At 45.6% G+C, this 16,827-nt stretch overlaps 4 protein-coding genes and 1 non-coding gene across 5 annotated transcripts; 2 read left to right on the top strand and 3 right to left on the bottom strand.

Moving 5' to 3' along the window:
- Window positions 1–2,624: 2,624 nt before the first annotated feature.
- Trnae-cuc (transfer RNA glutamic acid (anticodon CUC)) lies at window positions 2,625–2,696 on the bottom strand. Its single transcript has one exon. It is a non-coding gene; the product is annotated as a tRNA-Glu (tRNA).
- A 4,349-nt stretch (window positions 2,697–7,045) lies between these two features.
- On the bottom strand, window positions 7,046–8,275 carry LOC126376415 (uncharacterized). The gene has a single exon (XM_050023742.1). It carries the CDS (start codon window positions 8,273–8,275, stop codon window positions 7,046–7,048), a length of 1,230 nt encoding a protein of 409 aa, XP_049879699.1.
- An 885-nt stretch (window positions 8,276–9,160) lies between these two features.
- LOC126376178 (alpha-ketoglutarate-dependent dioxygenase alkB homolog 7, mitochondrial) lies at window positions 9,161–11,279 on the top strand. Its single transcript, XM_050023394.1, has 5 exons — window positions 9,161–9,477; window positions 9,555–9,745; window positions 10,016–10,186; window positions 10,504–10,628; window positions 10,878–11,279. The coding sequence occupies exons 1-5, from the start codon at window positions 9,357–9,359 to the stop codon at window positions 11,017–11,019; spliced, it is 750 nt and encodes a 249-aa protein (XP_049879351.1). The 5' UTR covers window positions 9,161–9,356; the 3' UTR covers window positions 11,020–11,279.
- A 43-nt stretch (window positions 11,280–11,322) lies between these two features.
- LOC126376177 (zinc finger protein 865-like) lies at window positions 11,323–14,713 on the bottom strand. Its single transcript, XM_050023393.1, has 4 exons — window positions 14,411–14,713; window positions 12,349–13,220; window positions 12,188–12,266; window positions 11,323–11,982 (listed from the first exon to the last, which is right to left on the bottom strand). The coding sequence occupies exons 1-4, from the start codon at window positions 14,561–14,563 to the stop codon at window positions 11,806–11,808; spliced, it is 1,281 nt and encodes a 426-aa protein (XP_049879350.1). The 5' UTR covers window positions 14,564–14,713; the 3' UTR covers window positions 11,323–11,805.
- Window positions 14,714–15,061: 348 nt separating this feature from the next.
- Window positions 15,062–16,723, top strand: LOC126376180 (small nuclear ribonucleoprotein Sm D3). The gene is made up of 2 exons (XM_050023396.1): window positions 15,062–15,524; window positions 16,023–16,723. Exons 1-2 carry the CDS (start codon window positions 15,215–15,217, stop codon window positions 16,097–16,099), a joined length of 387 nt encoding a protein of 128 aa, XP_049879353.1. The 5' UTR covers window positions 15,062–15,214; the 3' UTR covers window positions 16,100–16,723.
- The last annotated feature ends 104 nt before the right edge of the window (window positions 16,724–16,827 follow it).

Genomic DNA, 16,827 nt, shown 5'->3' with positions numbered 1-16,827 from the left:
CAATGATAAGGTGTGGTGACTCTACATTTAACCGTACATACATCACTTACTTGCTTGAACATAAACAATAGCATCATCGCCATAACTGTCTCTTGCCGATCTGAAATAAGTTCCAAATAAAAATAAATGGCCTTATATATTTTGTAAGTAAAAAAAGGTACATCTGTAACATTCAACCCACTACATCTACATCCTAAGTACCTATCCTACTTCCTACTAATATTATAAATGCGAAAGTTTGTGAGTGTGTGTGTTTGTTATCTTTCACGAAAAAATACTGAACAGATCTCAATGAAGTCTGGAATAACAAACACATAATAGGTATGTACAGTTCCCGAAGGAAACGGGGGCGAAACTGCTGGCCTGCTGGCGGAAGCTAGCTTGCAATAAATCAATGTATGTACCTAATGTATCATTTAAATTTACTAAGAAGAGCGGTACCTACCTACACATATATTCATACATACCAATAGCTACAAACTATAATAGGTACATATTTGTTGCCTATAACGTAAAAAAATAATGGTAGTTTCTACTATTTGAGTTACATTCTTCCATTATGACATAAGTTGGGTACCTACCTATTGAAGAAATAGATTATAGATTTGGTATGTTTGGTATGACTTTGTTCAATATCATAATTATTAGGGAGCGGGAAAATAAAATGCGTCCTTCGTCGTTACTCTATTTTATTTATTATATTTCTCTATTTATTTGGCGTTGGTTAACAGCGCCATCTGTTGGTCTTTTGGTTACTACTTTACAATTTCCTATCATAAAATATGGACGCAGCCAGCTAGCCAAACTAAATTGTTACAATAGGTTTACGCTAGATGGCGCTTGTCTGTGACACCTATTTTGTTTTGATAAAACAATTTAGAATAGATAAACTTTTAAGCATAAGTAGTGGAACCACGGAAAGTTCACTCACCATTGCATTTTTATTCCTCGCGTTTCGGCGGCAACGAAATCTCTATTTGTTGACAAATAATGCTCAACTATTCATTCATCTAGGTAATTTAGGTAGATTACCCGATTGCCCTTTTTCGAATCCTCCATCCATTGTATTACTTAATCGAATTGAATAATATTTACTATTATTTGTACTAAAACAACTAAATACTGCGCAAACTACTACTATAACTGCTGGCGACTTAATACCTACTATGCGGGCCGCGGCCCCCGCGTCGCGTGGTGACGTCACAAGCGGTCACGTGACTGTTAGCGGGACTCGATATTTTTCGAAACTTTGAGTGCCAATAAAATCAAAACTACTAAGTATTTTTGACTACAACAAAAACTAGTGTATTTGTATACATACAGGCTTTACTGACACATCATTTTAAGCGATTTGGCATACTTAGTAACATTCTTCATTAGGTATTTATATTAAGCGTTCATAATAGAATCTAATTATTTAAAAATTGCCAGTTTTGTATTTTTTCCTTTGTATTCATCTAATTACCTATCTGCATACCAAATTTTAACTCTCTAGGTCATCTGGAACTGGGTTAGAGTTTTGATCTATAGGTCAGTCAATGATAAAAATGAGGATTTTTGGACCTTAATATCTAAATAACCGTTTGAGATAAGCTTATGAAATTTAGAACACATATTTATCTCGTTAGTCTCAATATTTATGCCAAATTTGATACGTTTATGTAAAATAGTTTTTGATTTATGAGGGGGTCAAAAGTGGCTCCAAATGGTTCGTGTAATATTACACACGGTGCGGCCCGCCAGTTCTGTTTCTTTAACTTGGCTGGACACGCTACCGCGTGTCTAGATTATGTCCTCCAACTTGACAGTTTGTCTTCTGAATACTCTGCCCATCCCAGTAGAGATTACGGGCGTGAGTTCAAGTATGCACGTATGTGGAGGCAACCGTGTGATGTACGCGTGACCGCGGCGCGCAGCCTCCGGGGTGCGCAGGAAGTCACGAGCGCACGAGGCCGCGGCCGTCGTTTGTTTCACGACACGCTTCACAGAATATTTCTCATTTTAAGCAATGGCAACTCATTACTGCAAATTAGAAGCAAATATTTAATGCAACAGAGTATGGCACGCGGCCCCATCGACCGTACTGCAATAGACGAATAAGGCAATATCACAGCAGCGGCAAACCAGCAATACCCACTTTATTGGCAATAAATATCTCAGCTGGTGATGGCTGGTGTGTGAAGTACCTACTTAAGGGTAATTTAGTTTGCTTATGGCCGTTCGTGTGTATATTGTGTATTTGTTGTTGAACAATAAATATTTATCTATAAGGTACTTAATGCTCCGTGTTGACTTCTCGCCAGACAGTAGAGGGACTTATTTCACCACTTTTTTAAAGAAGTTTTCGAACACTTCATAAATCTATGATGTGAGTTATTTATTCTTCTTCTATCGTGTGGGTTGTGAGGTGAATTACCAACCTCATTAACCCTGGTGTCAGGGTTATCACTGAGCCGCCAAAGGCCTCTGACAAGGCTCATGTAACGACTACTTACTTACAACAGTAAGTAGTAACCGGGACCAACGGCTTAACATGCCTTCCGAAGCACGGAACAAGCAGGTATGGACAATCAGGTATGTCCTAACCAAACTAAGGATCACAAAGTGATGTGATTTTTGTGATATGTCCCCACCGGGATTCGAACCCGGGACCTCCGGTTCGAGAGCCCAACGCTCAACCACTGGACCACGGAGACCGTTATCTACCTATTTATGGTTTGGGACTTGGTGACCAAGTTATGTACTTATGATATACTTATAGGTAATTAATGAGTCACAATTCACCGACTGTATACTGTATTTATACACTGCCGTAACTCCCTCGCAATAATTACGCGGATCATAAATTCCATTGAGCGCAATAATGTGCGCAAGAGTTGTTCAAGTTTGTATCCGCCGCCGCGGTTCCGGTACGTGAAGATCAAGTTCAATTGCAACACCTGGGTGTAGCCGGCTGCGATGTGGAAATATCACACTTCACTCCTATGCGGACAGGCAACGAATGAAAAAATATTCACCATCTTCGAACTGCACGTAAGTATCGTCTTTTGATTGGTGTGGGTATACTCGTGCGATGGATATACCTCCGACTACCCCAATCGATATAGTCGTGAGATTATGTTATGTTTGATTGCTTGTGGTTCAGATGTGAGTTTACGTATGATCAGAAGCGGTTTAAATGTCGACAGCGTCTCCTAGGCCAGCACTTCATCAGCAGCGGTCATCCTACGACTTACCAGAGAAGATTGTCTTATCTCGAGTATCCATTATGGAATCAGTAGCTCTAGGAGTCTATAGAAAGCAGGTATTTTGTTATTTTTTGTAATGACACCTTTGTTTGTTCAAAATCTTCAGTGCGCGCCCCGTTGTAATGTCAAGAACGAAGCAGCTGGTGTCTCCACGCACGTCACGCTAGAGTGGCGCAGTGGGTCGCGCAGGAGGGACCACCACACCACGCCGTCACGACAGCCGCAGGTGACAACACCCACCGATTACAGCTCAATCACCGCGACGCTAACCGTGTCAGCCATCATGCTCCATCATTATTTTGATGTTGTTTTAATAAATAAATAAATGGATAATTTCGCTTCGTAGGTACGAATCTTCGCGCCGATACGTGACCCTACCTTTGAAACCGTAACGCGAAAGATAATTAATGAAATGACAATTTTGTACAATAATGGGATTACTACATTCCATTCAATTATAGGTTAGTACCTACGTACTTTGTTGTCGGGATTTCAGATTTTTTTGTACGTTTGGTTAGCGAGTCGGTCGTCACAGTAAATGCATAGAACTATTGACATACGAGTATTATTTAGTTCCATTGAAATCATGTTTCTTTCTAAATTTGCGACATTTCTTCGTGGCGCGTGCTCTACACGTAAATCGGCCCAGCGGTTAAGGAAGATAGTCACAGTCATAATTATATTTTTGCATTATTTGATTACTAGTAGGAAGTAAGAAGTGGATTTTTGTGCGATGAACCTATATTTTTATTTCATACCTACCTATATGTACTCTACTAATGTATACAGGGTGTTAGTGACATCGTAACGAAAAAAAAAATGGAACGCCTATTTTATTGTACTAAAAATGATGGTGGGTGTTTTTCTTGTCGCAAATGTTTAATTAAGATTTTCAATTTTTACTGTGCCGCAATGTAAGTCGAACAACGCGCCACACAGACGCTAAACTTACGCGCGGCTACGTTACGCGTGCGTGCGTGATACGATGTTGATATCTAGGTAGGAGTTTTCATTCTCTTGTATTTAGATGCTTAGTGGTTCAACGTTTAAAAATGTTGTTTGTTGAAGTAGAACACCTACTGCCACGATTTTTCACGCACGGTACCTACCTACCAGTTATTAAAACGTTCCTAACTTATTAACAATAAAAACCCTACTCTTGCCTTACCTTAATTGTTATTCCTTCGGATGAAGTACCTAGGTAGGTACCCTAGAACATGTCACGTCACGTAGGTATGCAACATCGCGTTTCCTCCGCGGTAGGTAGGTATCACACGCACTCACAAACACAACACCTTGCTCTTTAATAAACATCAACAATCTTCCATACTTTTGCGCAGTAAATGGTCTATGATCTATCATCATAGTCGACACTACTCATTTACAGAATGAAACAAACACTCACAAACACGAAAAAAATATCCTCGAAAAACATCACGCGATTCGGGTCAAGCTTAGTATTCGACTGAGCGGAAGCGCGCGGCGGCGTTAGCGCAAAGCATCAAAGGCGCCGACTAAGGGCGCCGACGACGCACCGGCCGCGGCCGAGTCGAGCCGACGACTAGAGAGAGAGAGAGAAGTATGTTTATGGTGCAAGTGACAGAGAAAGAAATAGTATCTGTTCGTATCCCTACTTTATTGGCGAGCGTTGCCCTTGACCCGTGCGCCGGCTATTCACCTGCGCATAGCTGAAGTTGTAGATACGTTATTATTATTATTGATGACATTGATAAAATTTAATAATTAGTAATTTTTATTTGTTTATTTTAAATGTGCGTTCTATGCAGCTTAAAACACAATATGGGACTGAAAAAATCTAATTTTTTTATGAATTTGGCGACAGGAAACTTCACTTGATACCTATCAACTCAAAGAAATACCTAGTATCTGTTCGTAATGCCTACTTTATTGGCGCGCGTTGCCCTTGATCCGTGAGGCTATTCACGTCCGAGTATCCATCAAGACAGATCAAACAAGCCCTAACTCGGAGGTCTTGCGTCCCAGGATCCTTTAATTATGTCTTAGAACCTTCTTGGCCTATGTGGTCCAGTGGTTGAGCGATGGGATGCGGAGGGTCCGGGTTCGTATTCCGGTGGGGACATATCACAAAAATCTGTTTATAAGGCCTTTGGTTGGGACGTTACAGGCTGATCACCTGATTGTCCGAAAGTAAAATGATCCGTGCTTCGGAAGGTACGTTAAGTCGTTGCTCCCGTCTACTAGGTACTTATGTAAGCACGTAGCCGTTACATGAATATTGTACACAGAACAGGATAGGTTTAATTAGTTCTTTACTGATGATTTAACAATGAGATTTAAAACCACGAATAACTTAGTACTTAGTACCTCGGTACCAACATGTAACAAGAAAAATAAGATCACTCCTCTCGGACAATTTTTTTCTTTGAACATGCCGACATTGCCTACGCGGCGGAGTTGCCGAACTGTCGATAGGTAGATTATCAATTGTTGAACTTGAAAATTGTCTAAACTATCGAAAGTAGTGATAGTACATTTAGATCGATACTAGCGATAGTACCGATAGGTCTTGCTTTGTAATAATAATGGGTATTGATCTAAAAGATCTATCGATAGGTACCTACTATTGGTTTTTTTTAACTAGGTATCGATAGAATATCGATAGGCAACACTCTGGCGGAGTGTCCGCCCAATTCTAGACGCGATCTCGCTCGATTTTTGTGTAGCGAGGTTTTGCGTAGGTACTTACATACTAAGTTGGTGGATGGTTGACATAGTAGGTAACTAATTACCTAATCTGTGGTGGTTGTGTTAGTTGGTTGTTAGTTATTCTAATGACAACAAAGAATACAATTATTTACTGTTTCAACTGTTTTAGGTAGATAATGGCCCCGATTCCTATGAGTAAATGAATGAATAACCCGGTCGAATCAAAAAGGTATCTCGCTGGTATGCAAACCGTTTGACGTGTGCTGTCAACTTAATTCTGTCGGTTGTTTTAGATTTCTGCTTAAAATTGACGTGTATTCCATAAATTTTATGCCTGTTGATTATCCGTCCATTTAAGAATAAGAATAAAATAAATTTATAAATTTACGATAGACAGAGAAAGAAATAGGATCGGTTCGTAGTGCCTACTTTGTAGGCCGCGCCGCCGCCGCGCCGCCGCCGGCGTGCGGCGCGGGGCGCGCGGAGCGGGGCGTGCGGAGCGGGGCGCGCGGCTCGGTGCGTGTGGCCGTTGACCCGTTCGAGCAGCTGTTGTCTCCATTACATCGAAAATTTTCGATAATTTGTCATTATTGTTTTTTTTATTGAAATTTGGGTTCTATGCAGCTAAAAACACAATATGGAATTGAAAATAATTAAAAACAAAACTCAAAATTTCATGAATTTTGCGACGGAAAATTCCACTAGATATTAACTCAGAATCATGGTCTGAATCATCCCTCTCAGTATTCGTTACGATGTCACTAACACCCGGTATAACACCATAGAGAAATAACACACATTTTTACTGCATAAATCAATATACGTACAACTGCCATGCAGCGCCATCTCATGCACCACTTAGAAACTAAGTTAGTATCGATCAACAACTTACACGTTCTTCATTCGATTCACGAAAGATGGCAGCATAACAAAAAAAAAATTTCAACAACCTAATTTTGCTAGGGCTCTCCACTATATGGAATCAATATTTATAACAGCAGGAAAATGCAGAGATAATAGGTATCACAGATAATTTATTTACATTTGTCATCAACGGGCTAACTTACTACATACACCAGTAAGTGAGTAAGTAAGTATAAGTATACGGACTAGTACCGGGGCGGCGCGACATCGAGCAGGCTGTAGTCGTCTTCATCGTCGTCGTCGAACGACGGCGGCGGCGCTCGCTCCGGCAGCGGCCGCAGCGAGCTGGACCAGTGGTAGAACAGCTCCGAGCGCCAGCCCTCGCCGCCGCCGCGCAGCGCGCCGCGCCCGTAGCGCGCCGCGGCCGGCGCCAGCGCCCACGGGGCGGCCCCCGCCCCCACCGCCGCGCCGCCCCCCGCCGCCGCCCGGCAGCGCAGCCGCGCCAGCGCGCCGTGCGCCGCCAGCCGCCGCAGCTCCTCCGCGCCCAGCTCCGTGTCCACGTCCAGCTCCCACAGCCGCGGCAGCGCCGCCGCCGCCGCGCAGACCCCCGCCGCCGACAGTGGGCAACGCCACAGCTCCAGCACCCGCAGCTCGGAAGCGCTCGCCGCCAGCGCCGGCACGTGCTCGTCGCCGAACCACCCCGCGCTCAACACCAACTCCTCGAGCCGCGGCGGCAGCGAGCGCAGGAACTCCTGCAGCGGCGTGGGCCGCAGCATGCGCGCGCCCGTCAGGTGCAGCACGCGCAGCGCCGGTGGCCGCACCACGTGCGCGGCGCCCGCACTGGTCAGCAGCCAACACGAGTACAAGCGCAGCGCCTCGAGCCCGGTGCAGGCGCCGAGGGCCGCGTAGGCCGCGTCGGGCAGCTCGGCGCAGCGCAGCGTAAGCTCGCGCAGCTGAAGGCGACGCGCGCGTAACAACGGCGGCAGGTCGCGGCGCGGGAAGTACGCGGCGCGGCCGTACATGTGCAGCGCCCGCAGGCGCCCAGCGCCCAGCGCGCGCAGCACGCCCGGCGCTACTGTGTCGTTGATCACAAGCGAGGACAACCGCAGCGCCACGGCCACTGAGCTGGCGCCGATCACGCGCTCGCGGTGGAACACGTCGAGGTGGTCGAGGTGCGGCAGGCGCAGCAGCGCGGCGCGGTCGGCGGCCGTGAGCGGCAAGCGCGCGTGCACTGTGAGCTCGCGCAGCAGCGGCGCCCGCTGCAGCACGACACGCAGCTCGGCGCCGCGCGCGGTCAGCAGCACGGCCGTGTGCGCGGCGCTGGCGGCCCACTGCTGCTGGCGGCGCTGCACGTGCAGCGCGGCCCGCAGCGCCAGCGCGGCCCAGCGCCGACACACGCGCGCCGCCACCAGCCGGTCCCGCACGCGCAGCCACTGAAACACCAGCAGCAGCACCTCGTTCGGCAGCCGCTCCATGCCGCGCCGCCTCACCTGCCCCACATTAATGCTTCACCTTCGTTCGCTGCCCGAAGTTTAGCAAGACTTCGGATAAGTCGACCGAAGATAATCTCCTTCATATCGACGTCACTAGGCGATGTATCTACTCATCCATATTTTTTAAATATCATGTTGAAATGAACGGTTTATGAGTTTGCCAAACAAAACTTTTAAATATTTAGTTATCCTAAAAACACAAACATAACCTTAACAGATTTTTTTTTTTTTTGTTTTGGTTTTCCCCGAAGGGTAAGGCAAAGGGAACTATGCCCATACAGCCATGTCTGACGTATTTTTTTTCTTGATGATTAATGAAATGATGAAAGGTGATGATGATGAAACCTAAGCCCCCACCCTCGGAGTAGACTCCTACTCCGAACCCCAAACGAATTAACTCAAAAGTCCGCATAAACTTTTGAGTAATGAAGCGGCTTCCTGGCACGAAGCGAAAATAGGGAGATACACTTTGTTCATTGAATACTCCAATATAATAACACTCGCGAATGTCTTCCGACTAACTTAATGCGATCATTAACCACAAAACACCACTTCGTATTCATTATTTAGATCATTCAACGAAGAAAGCAACTGTCCCGTTCCCGTTTCCCACCAAAAAGCCTAACCTTAACAGAACAGAAATGTCAAACAAAAAAATTAAGAAAAAAGAAACGATCGGTTAGACAAAAGATGAAAGAAATATGCAGCCAAATGGAGAACCACGTCTGAACGAATAAACTTGCGAAACTCAAATATTTCATCGACGATATACTAACGTATTTATCCATAATAATACGTTATTATATCGTCTTGGAAATAGAAAAAAAAAAGAAAACGACAGGCTTGCATCGGGCAGCAGCGCTATCGGCAGGCAGAGCGGCGCGCACCCACCCAACAGCGTAAACGTCAAAATCATCAAACAGCTGATTGTCAAGTCAAATTACTTTTTGAGTTTTTGCTTTTTGTTTGTATCTAAAAAGAACAACAAGGTTATTTTATTACACCTAATACATTTGTGTCGCTTATTAATATTATAAATAATACCATTTATAGCTCGTACAACATGCGCCTTTTAACTTTTAGTTTTCTTAAGAATTGCAAGTTTAAATCAATATTATATGGAGTACCGAGAAGATTACGTAGTGATACTGCTCTGCCAAAAATTGAAGATGATAAAATTAAAGGCAAGTGTTTTCATTATATATAAGTAAATAATAATTTGCGCATTGAACCATGTGTATTATTTTAAATGTTGACACAGAGGAGACGAGCCTGGTGGAGATATCTCCGTCCTGGGGCGATGCGCCGGAGCACGCGGCGTTACGCGCGGCCGTACTGCGCGACCTGCACGTCACGCGCGACTTCGTCACTGAGGAAGAGGAGGCCGCACTCATGGCCGAGCTCGAGCCCACACTCAAACGCATGCGATACGAGTATGATCACTGGGACAATGTCAGTGTCTTTTATTTTATCTGCACAATCATCGTTCATTTGGTTTCTTTAACAGTGCTTGTACTCTTGAACCCTCCCAACCAAGAGAATACTTTGGACTTGCTCAGTGCATGTTGACAGGTTTACTCTCAAGACCCTTTACACTTAACCCTTGGGTGGTGCTCATTTGAAGGTAATAGGCTATGGCCGTGCCTGGCTCGGTAGAGGGTGGTTCCTCCTGACAAAACCTTGCCACCATGTGGCCATACATTGTGTTCACGTCAATTGCAGGCCATCCACGGGTTCCGCGAGACGGAGCGCTCGTCGTGGCAGCCCCACAACGAGGCGGTGTGGGCGCGCGTGCGCGGCGTGTTCCCGCGCGACATGCCGCTGCTGGCGCACGCGCACGTGCTCGACCTGGCGCCCGCCGGACACATCAAGCCGCACATCGACGCCGTCAGGGTACCTTTGCTTTCTACATCTTTCCTTACTGCCAACATACAGACAGCATCTTTTATATTTACTATCTGTCTGACTTGGTCTACCCATTTTATGCTCTTCCTCTATTGTACACATAATTACATTTGCTTCTTTGCTGGCCGTGAATACAAAACATGGGCCCTGGGCACGTTATAAACTCTGGAAGGATGTGTCCCTTCTAACATGATGAATCTTATTATTATTTTAGCAGAGATATAGTTTTCTGATTACTTGTGTCTCTGCTCACCCCAACAGGAATTAGGCGCGTGAATTTATATTAATAATAAGATGTCTTTCAGTTCTGTGGAGCAGCACTGGCGGGGCTGTGCCTGCAGTCGGCCGCCATCATGCGCTTCCAGCACGAGCATCACAAGCACCTACAGTTCGACGCGCTGCTGCCGCGCCGCGGGCTCTACTTCATGCAGTCAGTACATAGTCTGTCTGGGCTGGGCACTGGACTCAGTGGAAGTGTTTGAGCTAGTAGTCAAACCATTCACCAGAGTTTTCTAGCCACCCAACTTTCTTTGAAATGAAAGCTACTGAATGGTCACTCATTCAATGACTGTTCTTACCTCGTTTAATTTAAATAAATGATATTACTTTAGTAACTAATACATCAATGCTTAACTTTGTTGATCGGAACCAAGCAACCCCCGTATACGTGTTTGTGCAGAGGCGTGGTGCGCTACTCGTTCACGCACGCGGTGCTGGGCGGCGAGGGCAGCGCGTGGCGCGGGGCGCGGCTGGTCAAGAAGCGCCGCGTGGCCGTCATCTGCCGCGCGAGGCCCGGCGGCGGCTCTAACACCACCACTTGACCACATGCTTTCGTAGGGTCCGCCGACGAGGTCATTTTGAGAATTTATAACCTGTACATTTATTTCAGTTTATGTGCCTCGAGCACAGGTCATATCAATTGAAAAGATTATATTTCCTTCATAGTTTTATTCATTCAAGTTCTGTGCCTAGTTGTTGGTTACTTTCAATTACCAACTTTTATGTGTGTGATAATATATTATAATATTTTATTCTAATTTGTTACCTAAAGTCCTTTCATTACACAGGGATTTAATGTAGTCATAAAAATTCTAGGTTTTTGGATATAGTCAACAAAACTAGTATTATTTTGTAAATGTTTTATAATTAGTGTTGTTTCATACATCGTTATATGAATAAAGATAATAATTGTTAAATTATATTGGTTTTACTGCACACCTCTTTCTTCTCTCTCTTTAAGAGCTGCGCTCTTGTCGGTGGAGTAACCGCCATTACTCCATAGATAGGGCGTGTAGAACGGTGGTTGCCCCAATCGCCTTCCGTTCTTAACGGTAATAAAATCATTTACAACATTTGACATAATACTTTCGCTGGACACAGCAAATAGAAAACAGAATATGTTGAGCAGCTTATCTTCCTGGATATGTTGTACAAACGACAGAGGAATTGTCTTTTCTACTTAGGGCCTTATCACAATCGATGTGCAATCCACGGTTTGTTGATATACAGTTTCTCGGCAAATTTGCTGCGCACTTGTTTCGCTTTCAATTCGATCGAAAATCTCCATTCAGTGTGATAACGGCCAAACCATTATTGGTGTCGAGTGGCTAGTAGTCCTGCAGCGCGACCACTGCGGACTTGTCATCCTCTTGCTGCAGCACCAGCTCGGCGTCCTCCAGCGTTTCCACCTCCAGGTACTCCACCTCACCCTCCTCGCCCTCTACCGCTTCCATCTCGCCGGCCTCGGTCACTATGAACTCCATCTCTGTCTCCATCTCCGCTTTCTGAAGATGACACATGAAATCTTATTAGTCAAATCAAATCAATTTATTTGCGAGAACACATAGATACAATAAAGGTGGTAAAATAATTTAAATAACAATGTTGTGATGTGTTCGGAGTATAACATTCATATAAATAAGTGAAGAGAAATCAACCATTTTAGAATAAATTTGATTAAATAAATAAATTCATCGTGACTATCCACACCTGTGAGTCGTCGTACTGCAACGCGGCGGCCTTCTGATGCGTGTGGGCGTGCCGCTTCATAGCGGCCGCGGAGGCGAATCTGCAAAACGAACATTATCGTTTTAAGGTTTCTAAAAACGAGATAAAAACAGAAAAGTAATTCGGATAAATCGGAAACCGACGTGCGGTCGCAGTGGTCGCAGGCGACCTCGGCGGGCCGCTCGGGCTCCGGCTCGGGCGGCTCGGCGGCGTGGCACTTGCGGATGTGGGCCATGAGGTTGGCGCGGGACGCGAAGCGCAGCACGCAGGCGGCGTAGCCGCACACGAACTGCTTGGCCTGGCGGTGGCGCAGCACGTGCGCCGACAGCAGGTCGGGCGCGTCGAAGGTGCGGAAGCAGGCGGGGCACACGAGCGGCGGCGCGGCGCCGCGGCCGTGGCGCGCCGCCGCGTGCGCCGCCAGCTCGGCGCGCGAGCCCGCCACGGCGCCGCAGGCCGGGCAGCGCGCCGCGCACGCCGCCGCGTGCAGGCGCCGCGCCGCCGCCGACGCGGGCGCCGCGCCGCACAGCGCGCACGCGTCCGCGCCGCCCGCGCCCGCCGCCGCGTGCTGCGCCGCGTGCGCCCGCAGCGCGTCGCGCGCCGCGAACTGCGCGCCGCACACCCAGCACGAGTGCGTGGCGTCGGGCGGGTGCGTGGCGGCGTGCGCGCGCAGCTCGGCCGCGCGCCGGAACGACAGCGGGCACACGGAGCACTGGAACACGGGGTCGCCGCGCGCGTCGCGCGCGTGCTCCAGCTCGTCGTCGTCGGCGGCGGCGGCGGCGGCCAGCGCCTCCTTCTCCACCATGATGATGTCGTCCTCGCCGTAGCCGGCGCCGGCGCCGCCGCCCACCACGATGAACACGTCGATCTTCTGCGTGAGCTCGTGCAGGCGGCGCCGCAGCGCGCGGATCTTGTCGGCCAGCGGCGGCGCGCTGCGGGCCGCCAGCGTGCAGCTCAGCTCGTACGCGTCGGCCGCGCGGGCCGCGCACGGCCCGCACACGCGCCCCTCCGGCACCACCTGCCACCGCAATGCAGCATGTGCAAGTGAAAAATGATTGACTTGGATCATTTTATTATGGGAATTATATATATTGCATGGGAATCAAATATGATATTAACCACCATATTATTATATTATGCAATTGTAATGTGGACCTGCCCTGTATTGATTTTAACCTGCTCCCATTTCTGATGAACCAAAGCCTTTCAGCCAGATAACTTTCTTACTTTTACTTTTTTATTTTAGTCTATAGAATAAAATCAATAAAATTCATATTATTATGGTTTACAGTAAAAAGTTTACAATAAATTATATGATTACAACTAACATTCAACATTAACTGTTCCATTCTAGTATCAACAGTTTCACTCTATGGTATTGATTGATTGGTGAGGCCACAGAGTGTAGCAACACAAGGGCAGCATCCTAATACCAAGACTATGTGATCTGTCAATATTCATCATCTTCATACGCCTCACATCTTTTTCAGACAATTTATGACATCATTCTTCCACACAATGATGCACTTGTTAACATTGAATGCTGCGTTATCTGTTGTATCAATTTGATTGCGTGTCTAACAAAACATTGGATCCAAACTTGTTAATATTCCCCAATATAAAACATGACATGGTATAAGGATATATTTCACAGAACCAATGATCATAGTTCATTGACCCACACCAACAACAATATTATGGTGAATTGGGCAAAGTGGACTGAAAATTCACTTGCCAATGTGCCCATGTCCAAAACATCTTTGTTTCACCAACCTATTACCATCCAACCCAAGGTAAAAATGCTAGAGTGGTCAGTAATTGGATGTAAGTGGACCAACAGGAACAGCCTCCATGGTCCAGTGGTTGAGCTCACAATCCGGAGGCCCCGGGTTCAAATTCCAGTGGGGGAAAATACAAAAATCACAGACATGACAGGCTGATCATCTGATTGTCCAAAAGTAAGATGATCTGTGCTTAGGAAGGCACGTTATTCCGTTGGTCCCAGTTACTACTTACTGATGTAATGTAACTGATGAGATGTAAGTACGTAGTCGTTACATGAGTCATGTCAGGGGCCTTTGGCGGCTCAATAACAAGCCTGACACCAGGTTGATGAGAGAGACAAGCGATAGAAGAAGATTGGACCACATAAACATTTCACGGTAATTTACCGACATGGGAAGCATCAAAGTAAAGAAGTTACGGTACCTTGTTGTTGTTGAGGTGCTGCAGCATGGTACGTAGCGGCGTCTGCATACCGCCGGTGGCTGCGTCGTGCTCCTCCGGCGTCAACAGTTCGCCGCCTCCGCCGCACACGCAGCACGCCTCCGCCTCCGCCTCTACCTTCAACATCGTCGCCATTGTCACACAATGCACTATATGCCACTACTACACACACTTGAACACTTCTGCGAGTCTCAAAATTAACAATTAAAAATCTCGCAATCTGCAGTTGTCGTTTTCAGTTGTCAACCAATAGAGATTAGTTTTTTATTTGCCCTGAGGTGAAGTAGGCCAAAGAACATGTAGCCATACAGCCTAGTTAGGTGTGAGTGCTTGAGTGAGTCTTTGTGTGAGTGTGACCAATAGAGAATTGAAAGTACTCCACTCTGTCTGTCTGTCCAAGCACAAACTTGTATCCATGAATTTGAATTTGACTTTCTGAATTCGGACACTGCAACAGATGCCTGGTAAATTATTGTAGCTTATACCAGTTATTTTTTTATTCACCGATAAGGAAAGTCCACAATAATAGTCTGTCGTTCACAAAAATCCATAGACATGGTGCCAAACAAACTTCGGAAACCATGCATGGTATAAGAACAAAAGAACCATGTCGGAAACAAACAAATGTCGTAAAAAAACGAATCTGTCACTGTCAAAACAAAACAATCGGCGTCTAGCTTTATTTGCCATTTTTGTGAAAATTTTTAATTTTCATCCATAATCATCGCGTTAAATTAGTGCGTTAGTTATTATTTTTGTAGTACGTGTATAACTACAACTTTCAGAATGTCGATAGGTGTGCCTATTAAAGTACTGCATGAAGCGGAAGGTCATGTAGTGACCTGCGAAACGAATACCGGCGAAGTGTACCGCGGGAAGCTGATCGAAGCTGAGGATAACATGAATTGTCAGATGACGCTGGTGACGGTGACGTATCGGGACGGCCGTGTCGCGCAGCTGGAGAATGTGTACATTAGAGGGTCAAAGATCCGATTCCTGATACTGCCGGACATGCTGAAGAATGCACCAATGTTCAAACGACAAGGCAATAAGCCAACTGCCGGTCGAGGGAAAAGTGCAATATTACGGGCACAAGGTAAGATTTGGTCACACCAAGTTGGGTCGATTGTCTTGATATGTGCTTGTTATGATGTTGTTTACAACCATAACCCCAATGTTTTTAAACATAACCTCTATAGAAATCTAGATTACAAGTAATTAACTCAGATTTATTATATTGTCCGAGTTTTGACAGACATCAAACAAACATAATTTCTTTAGAATACTAAAGAACTCGAACCTGCCCACAGTTTGATTACTAACTATCCCTGCCTGATATCAAAAGATCATAGAATGTAACAGTTTGATTGTGAGTAGAGCATACAATACAAAAGTATGTAAGTACATCATGTTAGACAATCTATTCAAAATAAGTAATTCCTAGCATTGTTATGAGAGTTACATTATTATTGTTTGTGAATAGTATAATCTAGCACTACACCTATCTACTAATGCAATGCTACACTTTTGGGTATGTGGGTTAATATGGTATTTATCCATGTAACTAAGCTGTATTATGTTTGTGTTGGTCCAGCGGCGGGGCGCGGGCGGGCGGGCGGTCGCGGCGGCCGCGGCGGCTGGCAGGGCGGCTCGGGCCCGTCGCGGCGCTAGCAGGGCCCCTCTCACGGGGCCGCACTCTAGCTTTAAGTACCTAGTGCTCTAGCACATAAGTGGACTACCAAGATGTGTGCACCATATTTCATTTTCCCTTGTAATTTGTCCAACAATTGACTTAATAAATGGGGTATTTTACAATGAGCAGGGACCCATAAGTTACAAGATGTAACAGGGCAAGTTCTCTTATGTGATTATTATTCCCTCAGTTGGTGATATGGGTACTTAGTTCATCTTGCGATGGATGTACCCCTGACTACACCAATTGGAAATATAGTTGTGAATAATCACTAATTCATTTAGAATGCCTGATAGAGATTATGGATACCAATTTGCAACGAGACACAATGTACACTTCATTATTGTGTTTACAATTTTGACAGATATGGGATTAGTGGCAACTGTTTTAGCAACTACCTATACGAAAAAACGGAATTCAAACAGTTCACAGTATGGATATACTGTAGGAGACATATCTGCTTGTTATAGAATACCCCATGACATGACGCTAGTGCTCCTGTATGTGTATGGAGTAGAGGCTGACAGCCGTGTGTATGACGATTGTGGTATTATGTTGTGTGCAGACTGAGTGGACTTCAATAAAGTCAAAGTTTACCAGTTCTCTCCTGTTTCCATTTCAAATCCACTTCAAAGAATACATACTTATGTAACATAGTCTATTAGCTTTCTCTTTCGCCACATAATCAAGTATAATTAAAACAAGT

Source organism: Pectinophora gossypiella, chromosome 20 (assembly GCF_024362695.1).
Source record: "Pectinophora gossypiella chromosome 20, ilPecGoss1.1, whole genome shotgun sequence".
Taxonomy (NCBI): Eukaryota; Metazoa; Arthropoda; class Insecta; order Lepidoptera; family Gelechiidae; genus Pectinophora; species Pectinophora gossypiella.
Note: the sequence above shows the minus strand (reverse complement) of the source record. Positions and strands in the feature narration are given on the sequence as shown.

Coding starts and splice junctions, on each gene's coding strand:
- LOC126376415 (XM_050023742.1), bottom strand. CDS start 8,275: ATGGAGCGGCTGCCGAACGAGGTGCTGCTGCTGGTGTTTCAGTGGCTG.
- LOC126376178 (XM_050023394.1), top strand. CDS start 9,357: ATGCGCCTTTTAACTTTTAGTTTTCTTAAGAATTGCAAGTTTAAATCA. Junction 9,746..10,015: donor AGTATGATCACTGGGACAAT/GTCAGTGTCTTT, acceptor CGTCAATTGCAG/GCCATCCACGGGTTCCGCGA. Junction 10,629..10,877: donor CGCGGGCTCTACTTCATGCA/GTCAGTACATAG, acceptor GTGTTTGTGCAG/AGGCGTGGTGCGCTACTCGT.
- LOC126376177 (XM_050023393.1), bottom strand. CDS start 14,563: ATGGCGACGATGTTGAAGGTAGAGGCGGAGGCGGAGGCGTGCTGCGTG. Junction 13,221..14,410: donor AGCACCTCAACAACAACAAG/GTACCGTAACTT, acceptor TTGCGGTGGCAG/GTGGTGCCGGAGGGGCGCGT. Junction 12,267..12,348: donor TGCGACCACTGCGACCGCAC/GTCGGTTTCCGA, acceptor TTCGTTTTGCAG/ATTCGCCTCCGCGGCCGCTA.
- LOC126376180 (XM_050023396.1), top strand. CDS start 15,215: ATGTCGATAGGTGTGCCTATTAAAGTACTGCATGAAGCGGAAGGTCAT. Junction 15,525..16,022: donor TGCAATATTACGGGCACAAG/GTAAGATTTGGT, acceptor GTGTTGGTCCAG/CGGCGGGGCGCGGGCGGGCG.